This window comes from Equus przewalskii, chromosome 16 (genome assembly GCF_037783145.1).
Source record: "Equus przewalskii isolate Varuska chromosome 16, EquPr2, whole genome shotgun sequence".
Lineage (NCBI taxonomy): Eukaryota > Metazoa > Chordata > Mammalia > Perissodactyla > Equidae > Equus > Equus przewalskii.
The window spans coordinates 2,195,324-2,215,156 of NC_091846.1; the positions used below are offsets into that span (position 1 = coordinate 2,195,324).

At 38.0% G+C, this 19,833-nt stretch overlaps 1 protein-coding gene and 1 long non-coding RNA gene across 3 annotated transcripts in view; one reads left to right on the top strand and one right to left on the bottom strand.

The window, feature by feature from the left end:
- MICU2 (mitochondrial calcium uptake 2) overlaps positions 1 to 16,774 on the bottom strand; it is a 134,628-nt gene extending 117,854 nt beyond the window's left edge. The window contains exon 1 of the mRNA XM_070577860.1: positions 16,327 to 16,774. Coding sequence (XP_070433961.1) covers positions 16,327 to 16,536 — 210 coding nt within the window. The 5' untranslated portion in view covers positions 16,537 to 16,774. The remainder of the gene's footprint in view (positions 1 to 16,326) is intronic.
- Positions 181 to 15,502, top strand: LOC139076308 (uncharacterized). 2 transcript variants are annotated; one of them, XR_011527741.1, is made up of 5 exons: positions 181 to 373; positions 3,487 to 3,778; positions 8,610 to 8,771; positions 9,221 to 9,269; positions 15,180 to 15,502. It is a non-coding gene; the product is annotated as an uncharacterized lncRNA (long non-coding RNA). The 2 variants fall into 2 exon arrangements; XR_011527740.1 differs by lacking the exon at positions 9,221 to 9,269.
- Positions 16,775 to 19,833: the final 3,059 nt, after the last annotated feature.

The window sequence follows — 19,833 nt, forward strand, 5'->3', positions numbered from 1 at the left end:
GTAAATTTATCTGGATTATGACCTCTCTTCTTTGGGCAGCTGAGAAATACAGCAAAGCAGTAATAAGGAACCTTCTGTGATGGAAGCTGTGAGCTAATTTCTGGAACCTTACACACTCTTGCAGCAAGGTCTCCTAGCAACTGAGAACTTCAAGTAAGCCTGGGGAAAGGGCTGCTATCAGAGGGCTGAGTCATAAACAGAGGCCACCACTGGGGATAACACATTTAGGATATTGTATCCCACAACATATGACACAGAGTGGAGCAAAGAAGGGATGGATTAAAGGATTCCTCTCTCCTTCCTCCCATCCCTTCTTGGGGAACAGCTGCAGTCTGTAGCTGCACAAGTATTTTGCAGTTCCGGACTGCAAAAGGCAAGTGATTTATTCATAAATATTTTGCACTGCTTTCCTCCCATGCTCCCACATTCTGTGTGATCTACTCGGACTTCCATATCCCCAATCCCCAGCAAGATTTTCCCTCTATATGCTTCCTCAGTTTACAGGAAACTCATGGTGAGGATGGCTAAAGCTTGTGGCTGAATACTGATGGTAATTTGCCTTTCTACCACCAAGTCCCTTAAGCCCCACACCCTAATCCGACACAACATTTGGTCAAGGACTGGAATTATTATTAAAAAATGGCAACATATTGCTTGCATACAAACAAATTTTATCCAAAACAAAAATAAAACAATTTTTTAAAAAACCTTCAGAAAGTCTAATGAAGGGGCAGATTTGCAATTTCTCATTAAAAATGAAAATTATATTACTATTTAAAAATTCTACTGATACTATTATTTTTTATGAATTAGTCTTTGTACAAAACAGATATTATACTAACTTAAAGTATCAACCTTAGTTTTGTTCATTGCTAAAGTGATTTTCCTAAACCTGACCTGGTCTGCTGGTGTATCCTTAGCCTTCCTCTGAGGAGCTTCAAAAAACCTTTACTAGATACCTTTCCAGAGATGGATTACATACTCACGATGCTTCAGAAAGCAAAGTATGTCATATAGTTGTTGGGTTTTGCCCCTTTGTTCATTTGGCTAACTTACTTGTTAAGAATTAATTCCAGCAGTTACCTCCTCCAGGGGTCCTTCCCAGAGTACCCACTTGGGGTTAAGTATCCTCTTGGTATGAGCTACAGAACCCTGAGTAAACTTTTATGAAAGCCCCAACGACTCTGTACTGGAACTGTCTGTGCCCCACTACAATGAATTCCTCAAGAACAGAAAGTATCTTTTTTCTCTGTAACCCCAGAGCCTATTACATGGTTATTATGGTTAAATGGTTAAAAAAAAGTGTGCCAGGAATAAATGGATCTTTATGAATAGGAATCGAGTCCAAATTTAAAGTGTGATCTTAAAAAACTAATTTATAAATAGATTTCAGTTGGGGCTGGCCCGGTGATGCAGCCGTTAAGTTTGCGCGTTCCACTCTGGCGGCCTGGGTTCACAGGTTCAGATTACGGTGCGGACCTATGCATCACTTATCAAGCCATGTGTGGCAGGCGTCCCACATGAAAAATGGAGGAAGATGGGCATGGCTGTTAGCTCAGGGCCAATCTTCCTCAGCAAAAAGAGGAGGATTGGCGGCAGTTGTTAGCTCAGGGCTAATATTCCTCAAAAAAAAAAAGAAAATTCTGTCCTTGAATCAATATGCAAAAGTTTGTTTTTTGGTGCTTATATATTTTAAATGCTAGTAATAGTTTATTAAAATATTTTTAGATAGCTAGGTATGTACTCCGCCATGTGCAACTGCACTAAAGAAGTATGTACACAAATAGAAATAAAGGCCTTCTGTTTCCTTTTGTTATAACCACAAACTACTGCACACTGTTAATTACTTTAGATTTAAAAAATGCCTTCATAACAAAAGAGGTAAAGCCATTAATAGGTGGTGGCAGTGTTAACTGTACCAAAGGATACTGTCTTATTTTTTTGCTTATTGTAGAGATCATGGAATCTCAGAGGCAGAATGCTCTGAAACTGGACTACACCAGCTGCTTCACACTCTCTTTCTACAAATCTGAATAAACAATCTAAGGGGTTTCATGCTTAACCCATGTTTGGCTTAGGTTTTAAGGGATTTCTTCAGCGTTAGCTTGGAGTTCACTGACATAACTTAATACAATGTCTAAGATAAAATTTTGCTATTAAAATGTATTTGTAGAAAATGAGCAGGGATGAGCCAGACATTTTACCAAGCATTGGCAAAATAGGTAAAGTTTACCAGCAAAGGTACTAAGATGCATGCCATTTGTGTTTCTCGATTTTATATATTAAATCACCAGTAAATAAATACATAGATTAGGCAATACAAAGACACAATACAAAAAGAAAAGTAATACACACATATGACTATATATTTTGGCAAATTATTTTTCAGGCAAAGTTCTGCTCTGTATTTGTGAAGTACAAACGTGGAACAAATCACTTAAGATCTGGCAAAGATTTGCCAAAATCTCCCTTTCTGTTTTTACCTTATTCTTTGGACATATTTCATGATAAGACAGCCATGCCCTCATTTAGTAATTTCTGAGGATACTTTAACAGTGAAGATTTTAAAAGATTCCATAATAGAATTTGCTATACAATGACTGAAAAAATCAAACATTGTTTTTTGTTTGGGTTTTTTTTTTTTCACTTTAAGGTAGCCCCAAGCATAACTAAAGTAAACAAGTGCTAAATAAATAAGTGAAGAAGAATTTGCCACTCTACTACTTCGACGGCCCCTTCTACTAGTACTCACAGTCACTTCTCTCCCTCAACTCCTCCACCAACCTTCTGTGTCTTTTACAAGAGTTGGTGTCAAATGAGGAAACATGAGTTGCTACATCTTAACCTTTGAGCACAGGAAAGTAGTAGTATAAAACACCAGTGAATCATATACTAAGTTAGTAGAACTGTTAGCATTTGTTCAGGCAACAGTGAGGTCTGCACCAAATATGAAGTTCTTCGGGGTATATGTTAAAGAGAAATCTTTATCTTGACCCCTGAGAATCTTAGTATCTTATGAGAAACAAAACCAGTGAAAACTTGCAGTTTATGACAAGTTGTTACAAACATACCTTAAGGGTGGGCATGGACAGATCTAGCACCTGGGTAAACTTGCCCCTTTAAAATTTATTTGGTGATTAACTCCTGTACACTTTATAATCAAGAGAATAACCTTAGTTAAATCTTAGGAAGAGATCGGGGGAAAAAAAGAGGAACAGCTATTTGTAGGCTAGAATAGACAGAGTCCGAAGTTCTGAAACAATTCAGGCAACCCAACCTTCAAACTTGAATTGCTAGTGAAGTCCCAACGAGTAATGATGAATATTCAAAGACTTGGACGGACTTTGTCACTTTGTTTAGTGTAAAATTAGTTTCTAAATATTTATGGCTATTGTTTGGATACTCTTTTAACTTACAAATTTTTAAAACTTTATGTATGTAATATATATTATTACCAGTATTAATAATATTCCTGTGAATTTATAGGTAGACTCCTTATAGGTCGACTCCTGAGAACGTGAATAGCCCAACTCACTTTCAGGATATAGAGTAAAGAGAACAACCTTGAAGAAGCTCCCTTGGACAATGGATGTTTATGATTTACGGAGAGGGATACGATACTAGACAAAGGCTTCTGTTCCGTTTATAACGCTGTAAACAGGATAAGCCAGTGCCAGAGGGCTAACAGAATGTACATTGGGCTAGAAAAGAGAATGTGGACAGTCACAACAGAAGTGAAGAACCGGTGAAAGGGAAGATTAAATACCATAAAGTAAAGGTAAATATCACAAATTATCTGATTGGAGGGGAATATCATCCAAAGGCTAGGAGTAATGCAGTGACATGATCAAAGCAGGGAACTGGAAGATAATTTTAGATATAACATTTGAAACATTTCATAACGTGAAGAAAGATGATTATTAAGAAGCTAGAAGGGACAAGGGATGTAACCTAAAAATTTAAAGCAGAGGCCCTTAACCTCACACTACGTGGTCATACTTCCTGGTGTACGTAACTCCCTGAAATTATATGTGAAAAGGTGTGTATGCACTTTTTGAGAGAGAGTATATAACTTTTATCACATTCTCAAACAGATTCACAACCTATTCAAAGATTAAGAATAAATGACAAAGTAAACATGAGTGATAACAGGGTAAAATACGAGTAAAATAAAATGCTCCAATTTTAAATATTGCTCATATTAGAACAGTGTATATAGTTAATTAACTTTAAATAACTGAGATGAATATCTGACTTAATCCATTTTCAACATATGGCTGTAGAGGTCTCTTAAAAAAAAAGGCTTCCCCGACAGGACTAAGTATAAAACGAGAAATCTATTAATTCCAGGTCCTTTAAAAATGTCTTACATTTTCCACTAGCTAAAGCAGATTAATTAAAATAAAGACTATACAGGGGCCAGCCTGGTGGCGCAGTGGTTAAGTGCACATGTACCACTTGGGGGGCCTGGGGTTCGCCGGTTCAGATCCTGGGTGTGGACATGGCACCGCTTGGCATGCCATGCTGTGGCAGGTATCCCACATATAAAGTGGAGGAAGATGGGCATGGATGTTAGCTCAGGGCCAGTCTTCCTCAGTGAAAAGAGGAGGATTGGCAGCAGTTAGCTCAAGGCTAACCTTCCTTAAATAAAATAAAATAAAAAAATAAAGAATATACAATTGCTGGTAGCCAGAATAAAGCAAAGTACTAAACGACATCACCGCTGTACAAAATTTTCAAATAAAAGCTTGGTCCTAATAAAATCTTATATGTATATCTGCACAATTCTTTCTTTAAAAATTGAGGTATAATTGACATGAAATACGATAATACACAATTCTGATTTTTGTATCACTGTATCTTTTCACTGATGTGGTGCCAAAGCCACTAGGCTTGCCTTCTCCAAACTAGGCACTATTCCATAGAAGGAAGCAGTCACCACACTACGCGTAATAAATACTTACAGCTTTTGGCAGAGAAATAAAGAGAAATATGGATGAGAAGAGATTGGAGAGCAAGGATATAGGGGGAAGAGAAAGTCTCCAAAAGGGCAAGGATGGCTCACTTTCACTATAAAGACCCTATTTGGAACCACCATAATTATTTAACTTCAGAACTATTAACTTTATTTCTATAATATCAAAGAACAGTGCTTTAATACATTAATGTTGTCTTGTAAGGTTTTAAGTTAAATGAAAACCTTCCCACTCAAGATATAACACCCAAAACTTTAACAGTGACTAGTCTTTTCAAGCCATGGTAGAGGGAAGATGGTTTTTACATGCTTTTTTCCTAAATTTTCTAAAATATACAAATATTTCAGGAAGAAAAAACACTAACATAAATAATTTTTAAGAATCAAGAAACAGCCAACAGCTCCAACTCCCTTTCTAATATATTTCAAGGATTTCAATATCCATAATAAAACAGTATTTCTTTAGTGTTTCAAGAAGCAATCTTTTCATGACTGTAATTTAAGGTGAATATGATGATTGCCTAATGGCCAAGTATACTAGTGGAACACAAAGTCCTAATTTAAAAACAAAACAGTAGCAGTGTTAACTAAGTAAGTCAATCACAAATAAAATAAGATTAAAGTTTTTAAAAGAGAAAAGTGTGTCTCTGGCTCAAACTACTGATTGTCCTCTTTCTATTGCAATGGGTTTCTGGTTAAATCCCAGTGTTTCCTTATAATCCATCTTTTCTGGCTTGCCATTAAAGTATCTTAAACATGGTATGTCTGACACTAAGAACTACTAGGAGAGAAGTCTTTCATATTATACTTCCATGTGTGCAGGACTGATAATTAGATGGGCTTTTAGGAGGCTCAGCTGTTCATTGTTTGTCCTTTGCAGTATGCAGTCACAGCGATGGGGAACGCACTGAAGCAACCCATTCAAAGCAGTACTCTACCATAAGAGTAAGCTCCTGACCTGGACTTTGGTCCTGGAGCAATTCCAAGCATTCCAGAACTCCCCAGGACTGTGGGTTTGAAAACCCACATATTAGGGATCTGCTTCTGATTTGAGCTGGTTCTTAACTGGGCAATTATGACCAAATCAAACTGAAAAAAACTTTGTCTTTAAAACACTTGATAGTGTGATTTAATCTCTTGGTATTTACACTGCACACACACACAAACATAGAAATCAACCCATCTATAATTTCTTACTATGTATAATCTTCTAATTGTGTATACTAGCAAATGAGAAGAATGATTTGAGATTCCCAAACAGCAGATTACTAAGTCAATCATATTTTGCTCTGGAATATCTAGAACAATTTGTGGAAAAACACTGTGCTTTCCTATTTGAGGTTCATTTTGCCTAATTTTAAAAATGGTTTGCAGGGCACATAACAGCTAAGCGATGAGAGACTGAGGAAGGAGATGCCTGGAACTGTAATATGTAACAGGAAACACTGAAGGTATAAAGTTTCTAGTACATAACAGATAAATTATACAATATACATGTGGATAAACAAGACTTCATAAGGCCATATTTCTTAATTAACAGTAATCACAACTTTTATTCTACATACCACACATTCAGGGAACTTTCATACATGTCAATGAAAATTTTCTACACAGACCAGGCTGTACTTAAATATATGATTCACTTAAATATATGAGTCATTAAATATTATTTCTATAATAAATATTGAAATTATTTATAATTTAACAATCTTATTTATGGTTAGGTTATTAAGAGAATATATTCTCCACTGGTTTACTTTATCAAATTTTTACCACTTTTTAAACTATAACTTTTAAATTCATATACTACTACTATTGATGGCTTAGGATATTTTTGTGCACTGCTGTAATTCATAAAACTCCAAAATTCAAAGTAACAAAAGCATTAATTTGTATACATTATCTACTAGAACACGTCTTATAGAATAAGAGCAAACAGTAATTTTTTACTCAGGTTCAGCTAAACAAATATAGTTGCAAAAGGAAAGATTAAAAATACACTTCTGCTTTTATATTACAATTTGTTTTTCTTTCTTTCTTGGCCCCCCCAGAAAAGCACCTTCACAGATTTACAGTAGGATATATAAGTACTGTCCTTCCATTATACAAGGAAGGAAAGTAGACAACCTCTCATTCACACAGGACAAATAGCTATGCCAAAAGCACAAATTACATCTAATTACAGGGTATAACTCTGTCATCTTTCTTTTCATTATCTAGCCATTTATACACTTTGATTTTTGACTTCCATTTGAGTTTATTAACATCAAAGCTTTGTCATCACTTATCTGTTTCTAGAGACATTTTCACCTGAGGCAATGAAGTATAAAAACATCTTTACATTCTTGCTTTACTGTTGCAAGAAAGCTTTAGTTTTCATTGGGGTTACAATGTTTCATGGTTATTAAACTTCTGTATGTTGCTGTAAAGTTTACCACCGTTGGCATAACAATTTTACAAGTACTATCATTAAACGCAACGCACTGAAAATACACTCCAATCCAAGTACATTCCAGTAAGTTCTAGCTTTACCCATTGCCAATGTCTTATCAATGTCTTCCCCAGCCGTTCACAAAAATAATCACCACAATACTATGAACGACTTGAAATAAAAGCAAGCAACGTTAATTTCATTTTATAAATTGTTTAGGGCTCTCATAACAAATGAAAATAGCTTCATTGTATTAATTACATTATTGGGGTTTTAAAAATATTTATTGATATGCAATAAAAAAAGAGAGTCCTACATCTAATGAAACTTGCAAATTCACCTCCCAGGTTAATATATTTGTTTGACTGTTTAAACATGATGATACACATTCCTTGCTTTTATTTATTTAAAATCTGCGACCATTTGTTTCAGTCAGGTTGTACTCACAAAATATAAGTTCAAACTTGAATTTAAATATCAAAGAAAATCTTTAACGTTCTCTTAGATTTTTAATAATTTTTAAATTCAATGCCATGATGCAATATATTACTCATGTTAAACTCACAATACTGTCAAAAATCGTAATACTGTTAAAAAAGAGACAATAGATCCAAAATGCAGTCACTTGTACTAAACCTCACACAGCAAACTAAGACTTCATACCTAACTTAACAGCAGTTTCAGCCTCTCCCAGGAGTGAAATTTTAAACCAATATCAGTCTGGAATTTCCTGATCAATACTAGTGAAGTCATCTGCATGACAGACCCCTATTCTTCCCCCAAAGAAATGGAACCTTGTCTGAAATAATCCTTTCTTTTGTTCCCTTGTCCCACTCTCTTCTGCCTATAAAAGCCGTCCATTTTGTGTGGCTTCTTGGAGTTCCTTTCTACTTGCTAGATGGGATGTTGCCCAGATTCATGAATTGTCAAAGTCAATTAGATCTTCAAATTTACTCAGTTGAATTTTTTTTTAACAATACCAAGGTTTCTTAAAAATAATCTGTTAGATAATACTTTGAGCAACACTGGAAAAACCCACCAAAAGAAAGTCATTAGAAGTTTGTGGCAATGAGTCCTATATTCATCACAAGCTCTCATTCTTCATGATCTCTAACATGGCCTACGTTTCTCTGATTTTACCTCCTAATTTTCCAGAGCAGTTCAAATCAGATTCTTTTGGCTTTTTCTTTTTTTTTTTAATAGGAGGAAAGTGTGGAATTGCATCTATAGCCAGAAATAACCATACCCTCTACTTTCATGCCTGTTACAATGGAAGAAGAATCTTTGTTACTATCAAAGACAGTGAATGGAATACAATATTCTGCCATGTTTTCCTTGACAAAAGCCTCAAAATCCAAATTCCAGGTAGGTTATAAAAATAAATAAAACATAAGATTCAAGACTTTTAAGTCAGCCTGGATATTTATTTAGAGAGACCTCTAAAACTTACTTATTAACCCTCAAACGAAGTAGTTTATCTACCATGATTTGACAACAATGACAAAATAGCATCTTCTCCTGACCACTCTTAGCCTGTTCTACCTTTCTTGCTCCTGCCCTGAGCACTGGGAAATAACTTTCTGATCTGAGTGAAACCTTCTCTTTTCATGTTTCTTTGAGAGGCACTTCCACGCCCATGATTTCTCTTTTTCTAAAGACTAAGGTTTTGTCAAGCAATATATCTATCTCAATTTAAGTGATGAAAATGTAGCCAAACTCTCACATTCTCAGGCAATGACAACTAGGTCATGAATGTCACCTGGCCAAAAGGGGTTTTAAGACACCACTGACTCTAAGATGTATCCTGATTTCAGATATGCTAAAATGTTAGAAAAAGAAAAAGTCTCCTAGAATGAATGAAATGTAAGTACAAGAGTGCTGTGATACTCTAATTTCACTTTAATGTTAAGAATTTCTTAAGTTATTTGATATTTTAACAAATTATCTTTAAATATTTGGCAAATGCTATGAATCAGAACATAAAATATAGTTTCTGAGCTTAAAGGCTAATAATGCTGTTAATGAGGCTATATATTAGATACACTCATAAGAAAATGCAAATGCTAATTAATGGCACAAACCAAAATTGAAACAAAATTAAACAAAGGAGATATTAAAGTAGGCTTCATGGAGATCATCTCCATGGATATAATTAGGAAGGTCAGAGGAGGGAATTCCTACTTACTAGCAGGAATTGATAAAACAGAAACTGAAAATTACATGGATGTCAAAAATTTAAAATTATACGCATGAAAAACTAGCTCTGAGAAGAAAGCATCAGAAAGTTTGTAAGACCTAGTGCTGTTTTGTAATACAAGTTTTTAATAGATTAATATTGCTGCAGTCTGCCTTAAACAACACTCAATCATAATCTAAGGCAGGGTACGATTAAAAGGCAAAATATTAGTTTAGAAATACGAATCAAGAAGGTCACTATATGGGATCTAAATACAAAATCACACCTACACACACGTTATCTCTAAGAGATGTTCTCATGTAAGGCATTTATCATGCCTGCAAGATATTTACATGGATCTATCTTAAACGTGTTTTTTCTCTAAGTTCTTTTTACTTAAATAAAAGCAAATAAAAACATCAAGAGACATGAAAACATATTTATAAAACGCTAATAATGATTAGATGAGAAATGATCAAAATTAGACCTGATGACTAAATCACAACCACAATTATACAAGAAAGTAACTCTACTCAGAAAATAATACATTATCTTAATTTACATAATAACTTTCCTCTCAGAAGATCAAGGTGATTCTCCCACACATTGAGTCACATTTTCATAAACCACGAAAGCCTAAGTTTCCTAAAGTATAGTTTTAAAATATGTGCTTTCTGGGGCCAGCCTGGTAGCGTAGCAGTTAAGTTCGCATGTTCTGCTTTGGCAGCCCAAGGTTCACCGGTTCGGATCCTGGGCACAGACATATGCACCACTTATCAAGCCATGCTGTGGCAGGTGTCCCACATATAAAGTAGAGGAGGACGGGCATGGATGTTAGCTCAGGGCCAGTCTTCCTCAGCAAAAAGAGGAGGACTGGTGGCAGGTGTTAGCTCAGGGGCAATCTTCCTCACTAATAAAAAAAAATAAAACTACCAAATGATCCAGCAATCCTACTCCTGGGTATACATCTAAAGGAAATGAGATCAGTATCTTGAAAAGTTACCCCATGTTCATAGCAGTATTATTTGCAGTAGCCAAGATGTAGAAACAACCTGTGTCCATCGATGGACGAATGGACAAAAGAGATGTGATACATATGCCCACACTCATGTGATGGAACATTATTCACCCCTGGAAAAGGAAATCTTGACATTTCCAATAACACGGATGATCCTGGAGAACATTATGCTAAGTGAAATAAGTCAGATACAGAAAGACAAATACTACATGATCTCAATTATATGTGACATTTAAAATAGTCAAACTCATGGAAGAACAGAGTAGAATGATGGTTGCCAGAGGTTGGGGGAAATGGGGAGATGTTGGTCAAAGGATATAAAGTTTCAGTTATGCAGGAAGAATAAGTCCTGGAGATCTAATGTAGAGCATGGTGACTATAATAATACTGTATGTATTGTATAATTGAAATTTGTTAAGAGGGTAGATCTTAAGTATCCACCCCACACACGCACACACACACATTTGGTAACTATGCGAGGTGATGGATATGTTAATTAGCTTGATTATGGTGATCATTTCACAATGTATACATATAACATCAAGTTGTACACTTTAAATATACACAATTTTTATTTGTCAATTATATTTCAATAAAGCTGGAGGATAAATAAAGTAAAAAATCCTTCCAGGAATGCTGCTAAAAATCTGGGAATGGGAGAAACTTACATTCTCCTTTCTTCCTCCCCCGGCATCACTTTCATCAAGTGCTACCTCTACTTAAACCACAGGAACCTTGTGTAACTCTGTCCAAGCATCTGTGAATATCCTAGACTTTACTAAAGCCTGGATAGGAGATGGGGGAGATCAAAAGGTAAAACAGAATTCAGCCTTTCCAATCCTGTCCATCCCTCTCCCTTCCGTTTCTATGCCCAGAGGTCCCTATATGCTCCAATTCTTCTGCTTCTATTATGCAAAGCAGCCTTCCCTCACCTTTAAAGCATGAGCCAGCCACATTCAGGTTCTTAGGGGGCTTACTCTCTACCAGAAACACTTATGTAAACCAAAACCATTCTCTCCCTAGGAGGAATTTTGGCCAGTTTTTTTTTTTTTAAAGATTGCATCTGAGCTAACATCTGTTGCCAATCTTTTTTTTTCTTCTTCTTCTTCTTCTCCCCAAAGTCCCCCCAGTACATAGCTGTATATTCTAGTTGCAGGTCCTTCTAACTGTCCTTGGCCAGTTTTAAGATGCAGATTGTTATATTTGTATCTTCGGTCAGTGCAATCAATATTATACAAAGTGTTCATCAAGCATTTAGTTACATTACCAAAATATAGTGTTTATTAATATAGTCGATTTTTGCCATATGTCAGGATTATTTTCCAAATTTAAAAATAATTGGCTTGCAGTTTACAAGTTGAAGCATCTCAATAATTGGGGAAAAAATGCAATTTATTTTATTTAAATTCTAAAATTAATTTGGGTATTTTAATGTGATTGCTTCAGGACAAAAGCTTGCTGTATAAAGACAAATATAAATGTTAATAGCCACAACTAGAAGGACCCACAACGAAGAATATACAACTATGTGCCAGGGGGCTTTGGGGAGAAAAAGGAAAAAAAATAAAATCTAAAAAATATATATATATAAATGTTAATAATACGAATTAAAAACTAAATCTCATACACAGTAACAGGTGACATGGACCCATCATTAAACTTTTGAGATAAAGGTATACCTATTATTATTACATTATAGGTTTCATCAATGTATTCACCCATTCAATAAGTATTTACCACACCTCCTATGCATGAGACTCTTGTCTAGGCTCTTGGGATACAGCAGAAAAGAGTAAGGTTTCTTAATTACTTATGTTTTCTACTGGGAATATGCTATGACATGTCTCTGTGACTCTAAGTGTGTAACTGAGTATACACTGGACATTTAGTAACTTAGCTGATTCTCAACATTTCTAGATATTGCTTGTCGATTATTTCTATAAATGCCAAACCAAAGTTAGACAAGGTCACTTAGTTATAAAGTGCAGTTCATTCACTCGCTCTTTGGATACTAAACATTTATTGTGTGACTGTGATTGTTTTAGGCACTAAGAATACAGAGATGAAAAAGACAAGCGGCCATTCTGGCAGGGAAAGACAAAAAAAAACAAGCAGACAAAAATAATTTCAGAGAGTGATAAGGTCTAGGAAAGAAAAAAAAATTATTAAATGTTAACAGAGGAAAGAATTCCAAAGATTTATGAATACAAACATAAATAAACATCAAAGGGAATCTAATATCCATGAATCTACATAATAAAGAATTCAGATTTATTCAGAATAAAGAACATTTATACATCATTATGGACTAGGTTATGCAAAATAATTTTACTTAAAAATTTTTTTTAAATGTAGTGGACAAATTTTTCATTAAAAAACAAATGAAAAAAATCTTATTATGAAGTCAGGGAAACGTACAACATCCAATGTCATATATAATTTGGAAATTGATATATAAGGCCAAAAAGTACAAAAATTTAGAGAATTAAATATTCATACAATTAGCAAATGAGTAAGAACAAATAAAATATTATCAATGTTGCCAATTGTGAACTATATTGTTTTTGATGTTTATGTTTCTTTTTTTTTTTTCCAGTTTTAGGTCTTATTACAATCATTTGTAACACCAATGGTTCAGAAAAGCTTTTAGTTTGATCTTACATGCTGTTGAGTTACTTAGTGATATGAAGATTTGTTTGTTTTCATCAGTTTTGGTTTACTAATATATTATTTCTAGCTTATAATAACAAAACACAATAATAGCTATAAAACTTTTATTATTGAAATTCCTGCAGGAAGAAAATAATTTTGCTATTGCAACTCTAAAACTCTCTCACTAACTGCTTTCCCCAATGAAATAACTTTTTAAATTTGTAAGATATCAAGGCTGATTAAGAACGCAGCTATCCCTATAAAGCAGAATGAATTGAAATAATAGAATAATTTTGTTTGTCTTCTCCTTTCTACCACTTCTTATCTGATTTTACTATGCCTCAACCAAATATAATAATGTTGTAAAGGGAATAACAGTAAAATCTTAGAATAGTTTTCAAACATTCTAAAGTGTTTCAGAAGAAGCAGTTTACATAAAACTAACTGATATGCTGACATGCCCTAAAGCAAGTTCCCTAAGGCTGTCTGTAGGAGGCAATACTGTGGTCCAGTTGTAATCACTAAACAGCTTTTGAAACAATACAATTACATTTTACATAAGACTTCTGCAACTCAATCTTTGCAAATTTATCTTCTAAATGTCTTTCAAATTCACCCACTAATTTAGCCATCATCAACTCTCTCCTGAATACTGCAACAGCTCCCTAACTCCAAGTTTCCATCATTCCCTTCACTAAAGTCTCAATACTCTTTCCAAGGTCAAAGCCAAATTTGTGATATAGTAATATACGTAATCCTTTATGCATTAAATAACATGATATGGTGGCGGTTTAATAAATACTCTACTTTCAAAGAAGTGATACTTTGAGACATCTGTAACAACTATAATATAATAGGGAAAAACGAGATTTCTTTTCTATTGATGACAAAGTCAGTTACTGTTACTACTACTACTGTAGCTTGTTGCCTACATTCATAATTGAAAAAATGTTAAATTGTAGGTCAGTGAAAATAAAAATATAACCTTCTACCTAAGTTCATAGACTCCCCGAATTCTATGTCTGGGTTTTTTGGGGTCTATGAGGGTTAAGAACCCCTACAATGGGGGCCAGCCCAGTGGCATAGTGGTTAAGTTCACGTGCTCTTCAGGCCAGGAGTTTGCAGGTTTGGATCCTAGGTTGTAGGAGCTCACCTACACACCACTCAGCAAGCCATGCTGTGGCAGCATCCCACATACAAAATAGAGGAAGACTGGCACAGATGTTAGCTCATCTAACATAAAAAGACAAAAAGAAAGAACCCCTACAATGGCTCCCTGCAGTCCTCAAGATAAAAATTTGTTCATGCGCTTAAGGGGTGCTTCATGATCTGATTCCCTGACACCACTCAGCCCTGGTTTGAGCCTTATCTTTTGTAGCTCACATTCTACTGAGTCAAACTCTTAGCTTCACACCTTTGCAATGCTATTGCCTTTGCCTGCAATATTCTTCCCATTCTGTTTGCTCAGCAAACTCCTAAGCATCCTACAGGTATCAGTTTACCTATCATTGCTTCAGGAAACCAAGGTTGTGTTAGGTGCTCTTTCAGCCTGCTCCTGTAGCACCCAGCACTTACTACCCCATCACAGCATTTACTTCACTGTATTAAAATTGCCCTCCTTAATTAAACCGTAACCACTTGAACTGTGTCTCAAATCCCTACTTCTTGCATACTGCCTTGCACAGAGCAGGCACTTTGATAACTGTGGAAGGTAGAAAGGAAAGAAACAAGGGAAAGTCCAATTTATTTGCTGTTTCATGATCATGAACTCTACCCTTAATCCTGATTGACCCTCACAAATGCAAGCGTTGATCACAATGGGAACCAGAAAGTGTAGGGTTCAAGTGATATAAATTCACAATTTTTACTGGGAAAATCACTTAGTGTGATGAAATGACAAAACCTAAAAATGTGGATTTTATTCTAGGCAGAATGAGGCGCTAACGGTTTCTGAAGAAGGGTACATTATGTGGTTCAAGTGATACTCTTGGGAAGATCAACCTAAGGATCCTAAATGGGAATTAAGAGGTTGAGAAGAGAGGCAGAGAAACCAACGATGAATAATAAATTTAATTGCTTGACACAAGATTAACGAACAAAAATGCTACGAAACATTAGAAGATACATCCTTCCACTTGTGACTATAAATGGTATGAGGATGGGGAGAGTGACTGCACGTATTATCTATGCAGCATCTTAATTTAACACAACAAAAAACACCATTTGTCAATACTGAATTTTAATCCACAAGGCCTGCTTTCCTCCCTTTTGTTGTATCTTGACTGCTCCTTACGTTTTTCATTAGAAAAGTATAATGTAAATCTAACCGAAAAAGAATAAGATACTCCTTTTAATTTTCAAAAAAACTTCACACAAAAAACTTAAATGTCCATAAAGTATTTTAAAAGTAGTACTCTTTTCTCAAATTTGCAAATATTTTATGTGGCAATTTTCTGCTGAACTAGGGAACTTGACCTTTACTTTTAAACACATGTAGGTTTTGGAAGAAACATCTTGTGCTTAGTACTTACAGCCCCCTGAAGCATTAAGGTTTATGATCACGTACTAACGTTCCTTACAATTGATTATAGTATCTAGAAATTATCAACCGGTTAATTTTTATGGCTGACATTTTTATGATTAAAAAACAAGCCACCTGTTCGGACACCTTCCCCAGGCTCGGGAAACGCCCTAGCTGCGGGGCACAACCCGCGCGCGGCGGGGAACTGCACGCACAGCGGGCGCAGCTCGGGGCGCCGCGCGCGGCGGGGAGCGAGGGAGCAGGTCAGCGCCGGAGAAACGAGCCGGGAGCGAGCGCGGCGCGCAGACACGCCCCCGCCCGGCGCCCCCGCCGCGTCGCCGGCGGTCCCAGGGGAGGCTGACTGGCGCTGGCCTCCAGCGTCCCCGCGGGTGCGGGGGTGCGGGGGTGCGGCGAGCGAGGGGCAGCTGTCGGGGGTCTTGAGCGCGCGCCCTCCCCTGGCTCTGAAGGACCGCCGGCTCCCGACCCCTCCCCACACCGGGCGTCTGCGAGGGAAGGAGACTGGCTGGGGCTGGCGGAAAGGGCCGTCCCCTACCTGTGCGAAGACGGTGAGGCTGCCCTCGGGGGCCGCGACAGTAGCGCGGCCGTGGTACCATGCCACTCCTGCTCCTGCCAGGGCCACGCCGGCCACTGCCGCCGCCACGGGCCCGGGACTGGGCAAGGCCCGCCGGCCGGCGGCGACTCCGCGCCGCAGTCTTCCGCCCCAGGCCGCCAGCCGAGAGCCTCTAGCCGCAGCTGCCGCCATCTTTACGGAAGCGCCCCATCGCCGCGCCCCGCGCCGCCGCCGCTTCCCACGACCCGAGCGCTCCCGCGCGGCCGCGCATCTCGCGAGCCCAGGGCGGCTTTCGCCCCGCCTCCCGAGCCTGCGTCCTGTATCCGAAAGTCCGGAGAAGTTCGGAGCGGGGGAGGGGCTCGATTCAGTGCCTGGCTTGTTCCGCAGGACGAACGGGCTAACTCGGAAACGGTGCGAACGCTACCGGAACAGGTCCCCCGGTTGAAGATAGCGTGGACCCCCTATTGTGTAGGAAGGCTCCACCTTTTCCGTAGGGGCCGTGTGTCACCCAGTGGGTCACCGGTGGGCGACCTAAGCACCTCTGATAATTGTGGTAACGTGTGTAGTTTGCCTGTCCGATGGGCAGGATGTTAAGAGTGGAATCTCATCCCTAAAGTAGTTGGGGTGTGGAACTGAAAAAGTCTGCATATTCCTGAAAATTAGATTTGCTCTAAATTCCACAAGCGTACCTGTATTAAAAATTTCTTAAAGCTGTTTGTATCATGTTAGTCGGAAATCTACATAAGCTGCAGATACTTTCTCACAGGCCCTTTAAAAGGATAGCAGTTAATTCGCCCAGCCTCTGGTAAAAAACCCTTGTTAAAAAATGTGTTCCCCTATTTGTCTCACTTTAACAGCTAGGCAAACTTTTTTTTAATTTATTTTTTAATTGTGTTAAAATATACATAATTACCATTTTTAACCATTTTTAAGTGTACGTTTCACTGGCATTAAGTCTGTTAACATAGTGCAACCATCACCACTGTCCATCTCTAGAATTTTTTTTATCTTGCAAAACTGGCAACAGCAAAAAAATAATGTCTTCCTCATCTATCTTGTTCATGCTTCGTAGTCTCATATTCTTGACTGCTCTCTCATTTTTGTTGAATTATATTCTATCCCAGCCTTCTAATTTTGATGAAGTATTTTCTTGTGAACACCCAGATAGAGCCACTCTATTTCAGGTGTCGACAAAAATAATCCATAACCAATCTATAAATGAAAATTTGGGAGAGTTTATTCTGAGCTAAAATCTGAGGACCATGGCCCGGGGCCTTTCTTCCCCGAAGAAAGAAGAAAGGGCACCAAAGAAGTGAGGTGTACAGAGTGGTTATATACCTCAAAACAGGATGTTTCCCATATGATTGAAATGTCCCTCCCACAATAGCCACAAGATTGCCCTGTCAGCACAGGGCTTGATGGACACAGCAGGTAGTGGGTCTGCTCTCTCAGCGGGCAGGTGTAGCAGGAGGCAAGTCTATTGTCTCGAGCTGGGTGGTCACAGGTGAGCCTGGCAATCAGTTCCTAGCCTAAGGAAAATGCTTAATCCTTAAGGAAATGCCAACGTTGGGGCGGGGGTGGGGGTGGGTGGGGGGGGTGGGGAGGGAAGTTGCACCTTTATCTCAAGTGCCTTTGTTCTTGCCATAGGGAATATCTAAAGTAGATATACAATGCATGCTCAACGGCCATGGTCAGGCCCTTTTGGAAAGACCAGGTCAGGGCGAATTAGGTTTACACCAAATGGCTTCCTCATATACTCCAGCATATCCTATTACTTGCCGTTTTTATTTGTCACAGGCAATCGCTATTTGCTGAATGTTGAATTTAAACTCTGTTCTGATAACGTGTTTGATAGTGTCTATTATCCCATCTCATCCCATTGGAACCAAGTCCAATGCAGCAGCCGCCTACCCCGTGTCCCTATCATCAGGGACCCAGGTGTTTTCCCTAGTGTGGGCTTGGAACAGTACCTCAGTCCTGGTTGTTCCATTGGTCGTAAGAAATTATTTAGCTAAGGCAGATGACTTGGCTTTATTTTGTAGCTTCTGATCCTCCATTTTTTGATCTTTCCTTTTCAGAGTAAATTTACTTAGTAAACTTTGTTTGGTCTGCAATGTCCCTAGTCATTAGAAGCTTTACTTGGGCCTGCAGTAACTTAGAGCCAAAGTCAAAGGTGCCAAGAGGCCTGATCGTATAATCACTGCCATCTTCAAGTTTGTAAAACAAACCAAAAAACCAAAAACAAAAACAAGTGCTACACTAAATCCAATTTGACCACTTAATTCCTTGGATCGTTTTGTCATGATCCGCCCTTAGTTGTTGCTCTCTTTTTCGTAGCCAGCTTGTCTAAATTAATCCTCAGTCAGAGCTTCCTCACTTTTCCCCCAGCTGCTGGAACCACTTTCCTGTGCCTTCCCAGGCAGGAGGTAAGTGGATGAGACTCACTGTGCCCGGATTTGTGAGCCAGACCACAGAGTTTGAATCCTGCTCTACCAGGATCATCACTGTGATTTGGGGCAAATTACTTAATCTCTCTGAGTCTGAATTTTCTCAGCTGTAAACAACTCTGTGGTTTGGGGTTGGTGGACTAAACGAGACATTCTGTAGGAAGTGACTAGCCAAATGCCTGGCATGTGGCAGACTCACCGCAGATGTCAGTTTACCTTCTTTAAGATTTTGCTTACTCCTGCCTTCTGATCACAAATGAGCTTGACTGAATGTCCATGATTCCAGATCACTAGCCTGTCTAACCTGAGATTTTCCTGCTCTTGTGTATCTAGCTTGAAGTCATAGACCTCTGGTCTGTTTTTCACATCTGTTAACTCTGGTAGCTCTTGGCGTATGTCCTGCTTTTCTGGATTATTGACATCTAACTTGTTTCTGTCCCCTGGTGATTGCAGGATTTCTAGGATATGATCTGTCATCTTGGATGTCTTGCCCTGTGGCTTATTCTTTTTCTTTTCTTTCTTTCTTTTTTTTTTTTTTTGGTGAAGAAGATTTGCCCTGAGCTAACATCTGTTGCCAATCCTTCTCTTTTTTTGTTTTCTCTTTTTTTCTTCTCTCTTTTGCTAACATCTGTGCCGATCTCCCTCTATTTTGTATGTGGAATGGCTCCATAGCACGCCTGATGAGTGGAGTAGGTCTGTGCTCAGGATCCGAACCCACGAACCCTGGGCCAAGCAGAGTGCTTGGAACTTTAACCACTGGGCCATGGGGCCAGCCCCCATTGTAGCTTATTCCTGATTTCCAGAAACCGTGGTTAAAATGGTAGTGTTATATATATTCATACTGCATAATTCACACAGTTTCTCTACCCATTTAGTGAAACCTCGCGTCTATTACTTATTCATGGCCCCAAGACCCAAATAAGTGCATGTTACTATTAGAGCATTTGGCATATTTAAAAATGTATTTTTCCCTCACTTTGATACCCTCATGGCTGAGCATATCTTATTTTTCTGTTTCTTCATCACCTAGCACAGTGCTCAG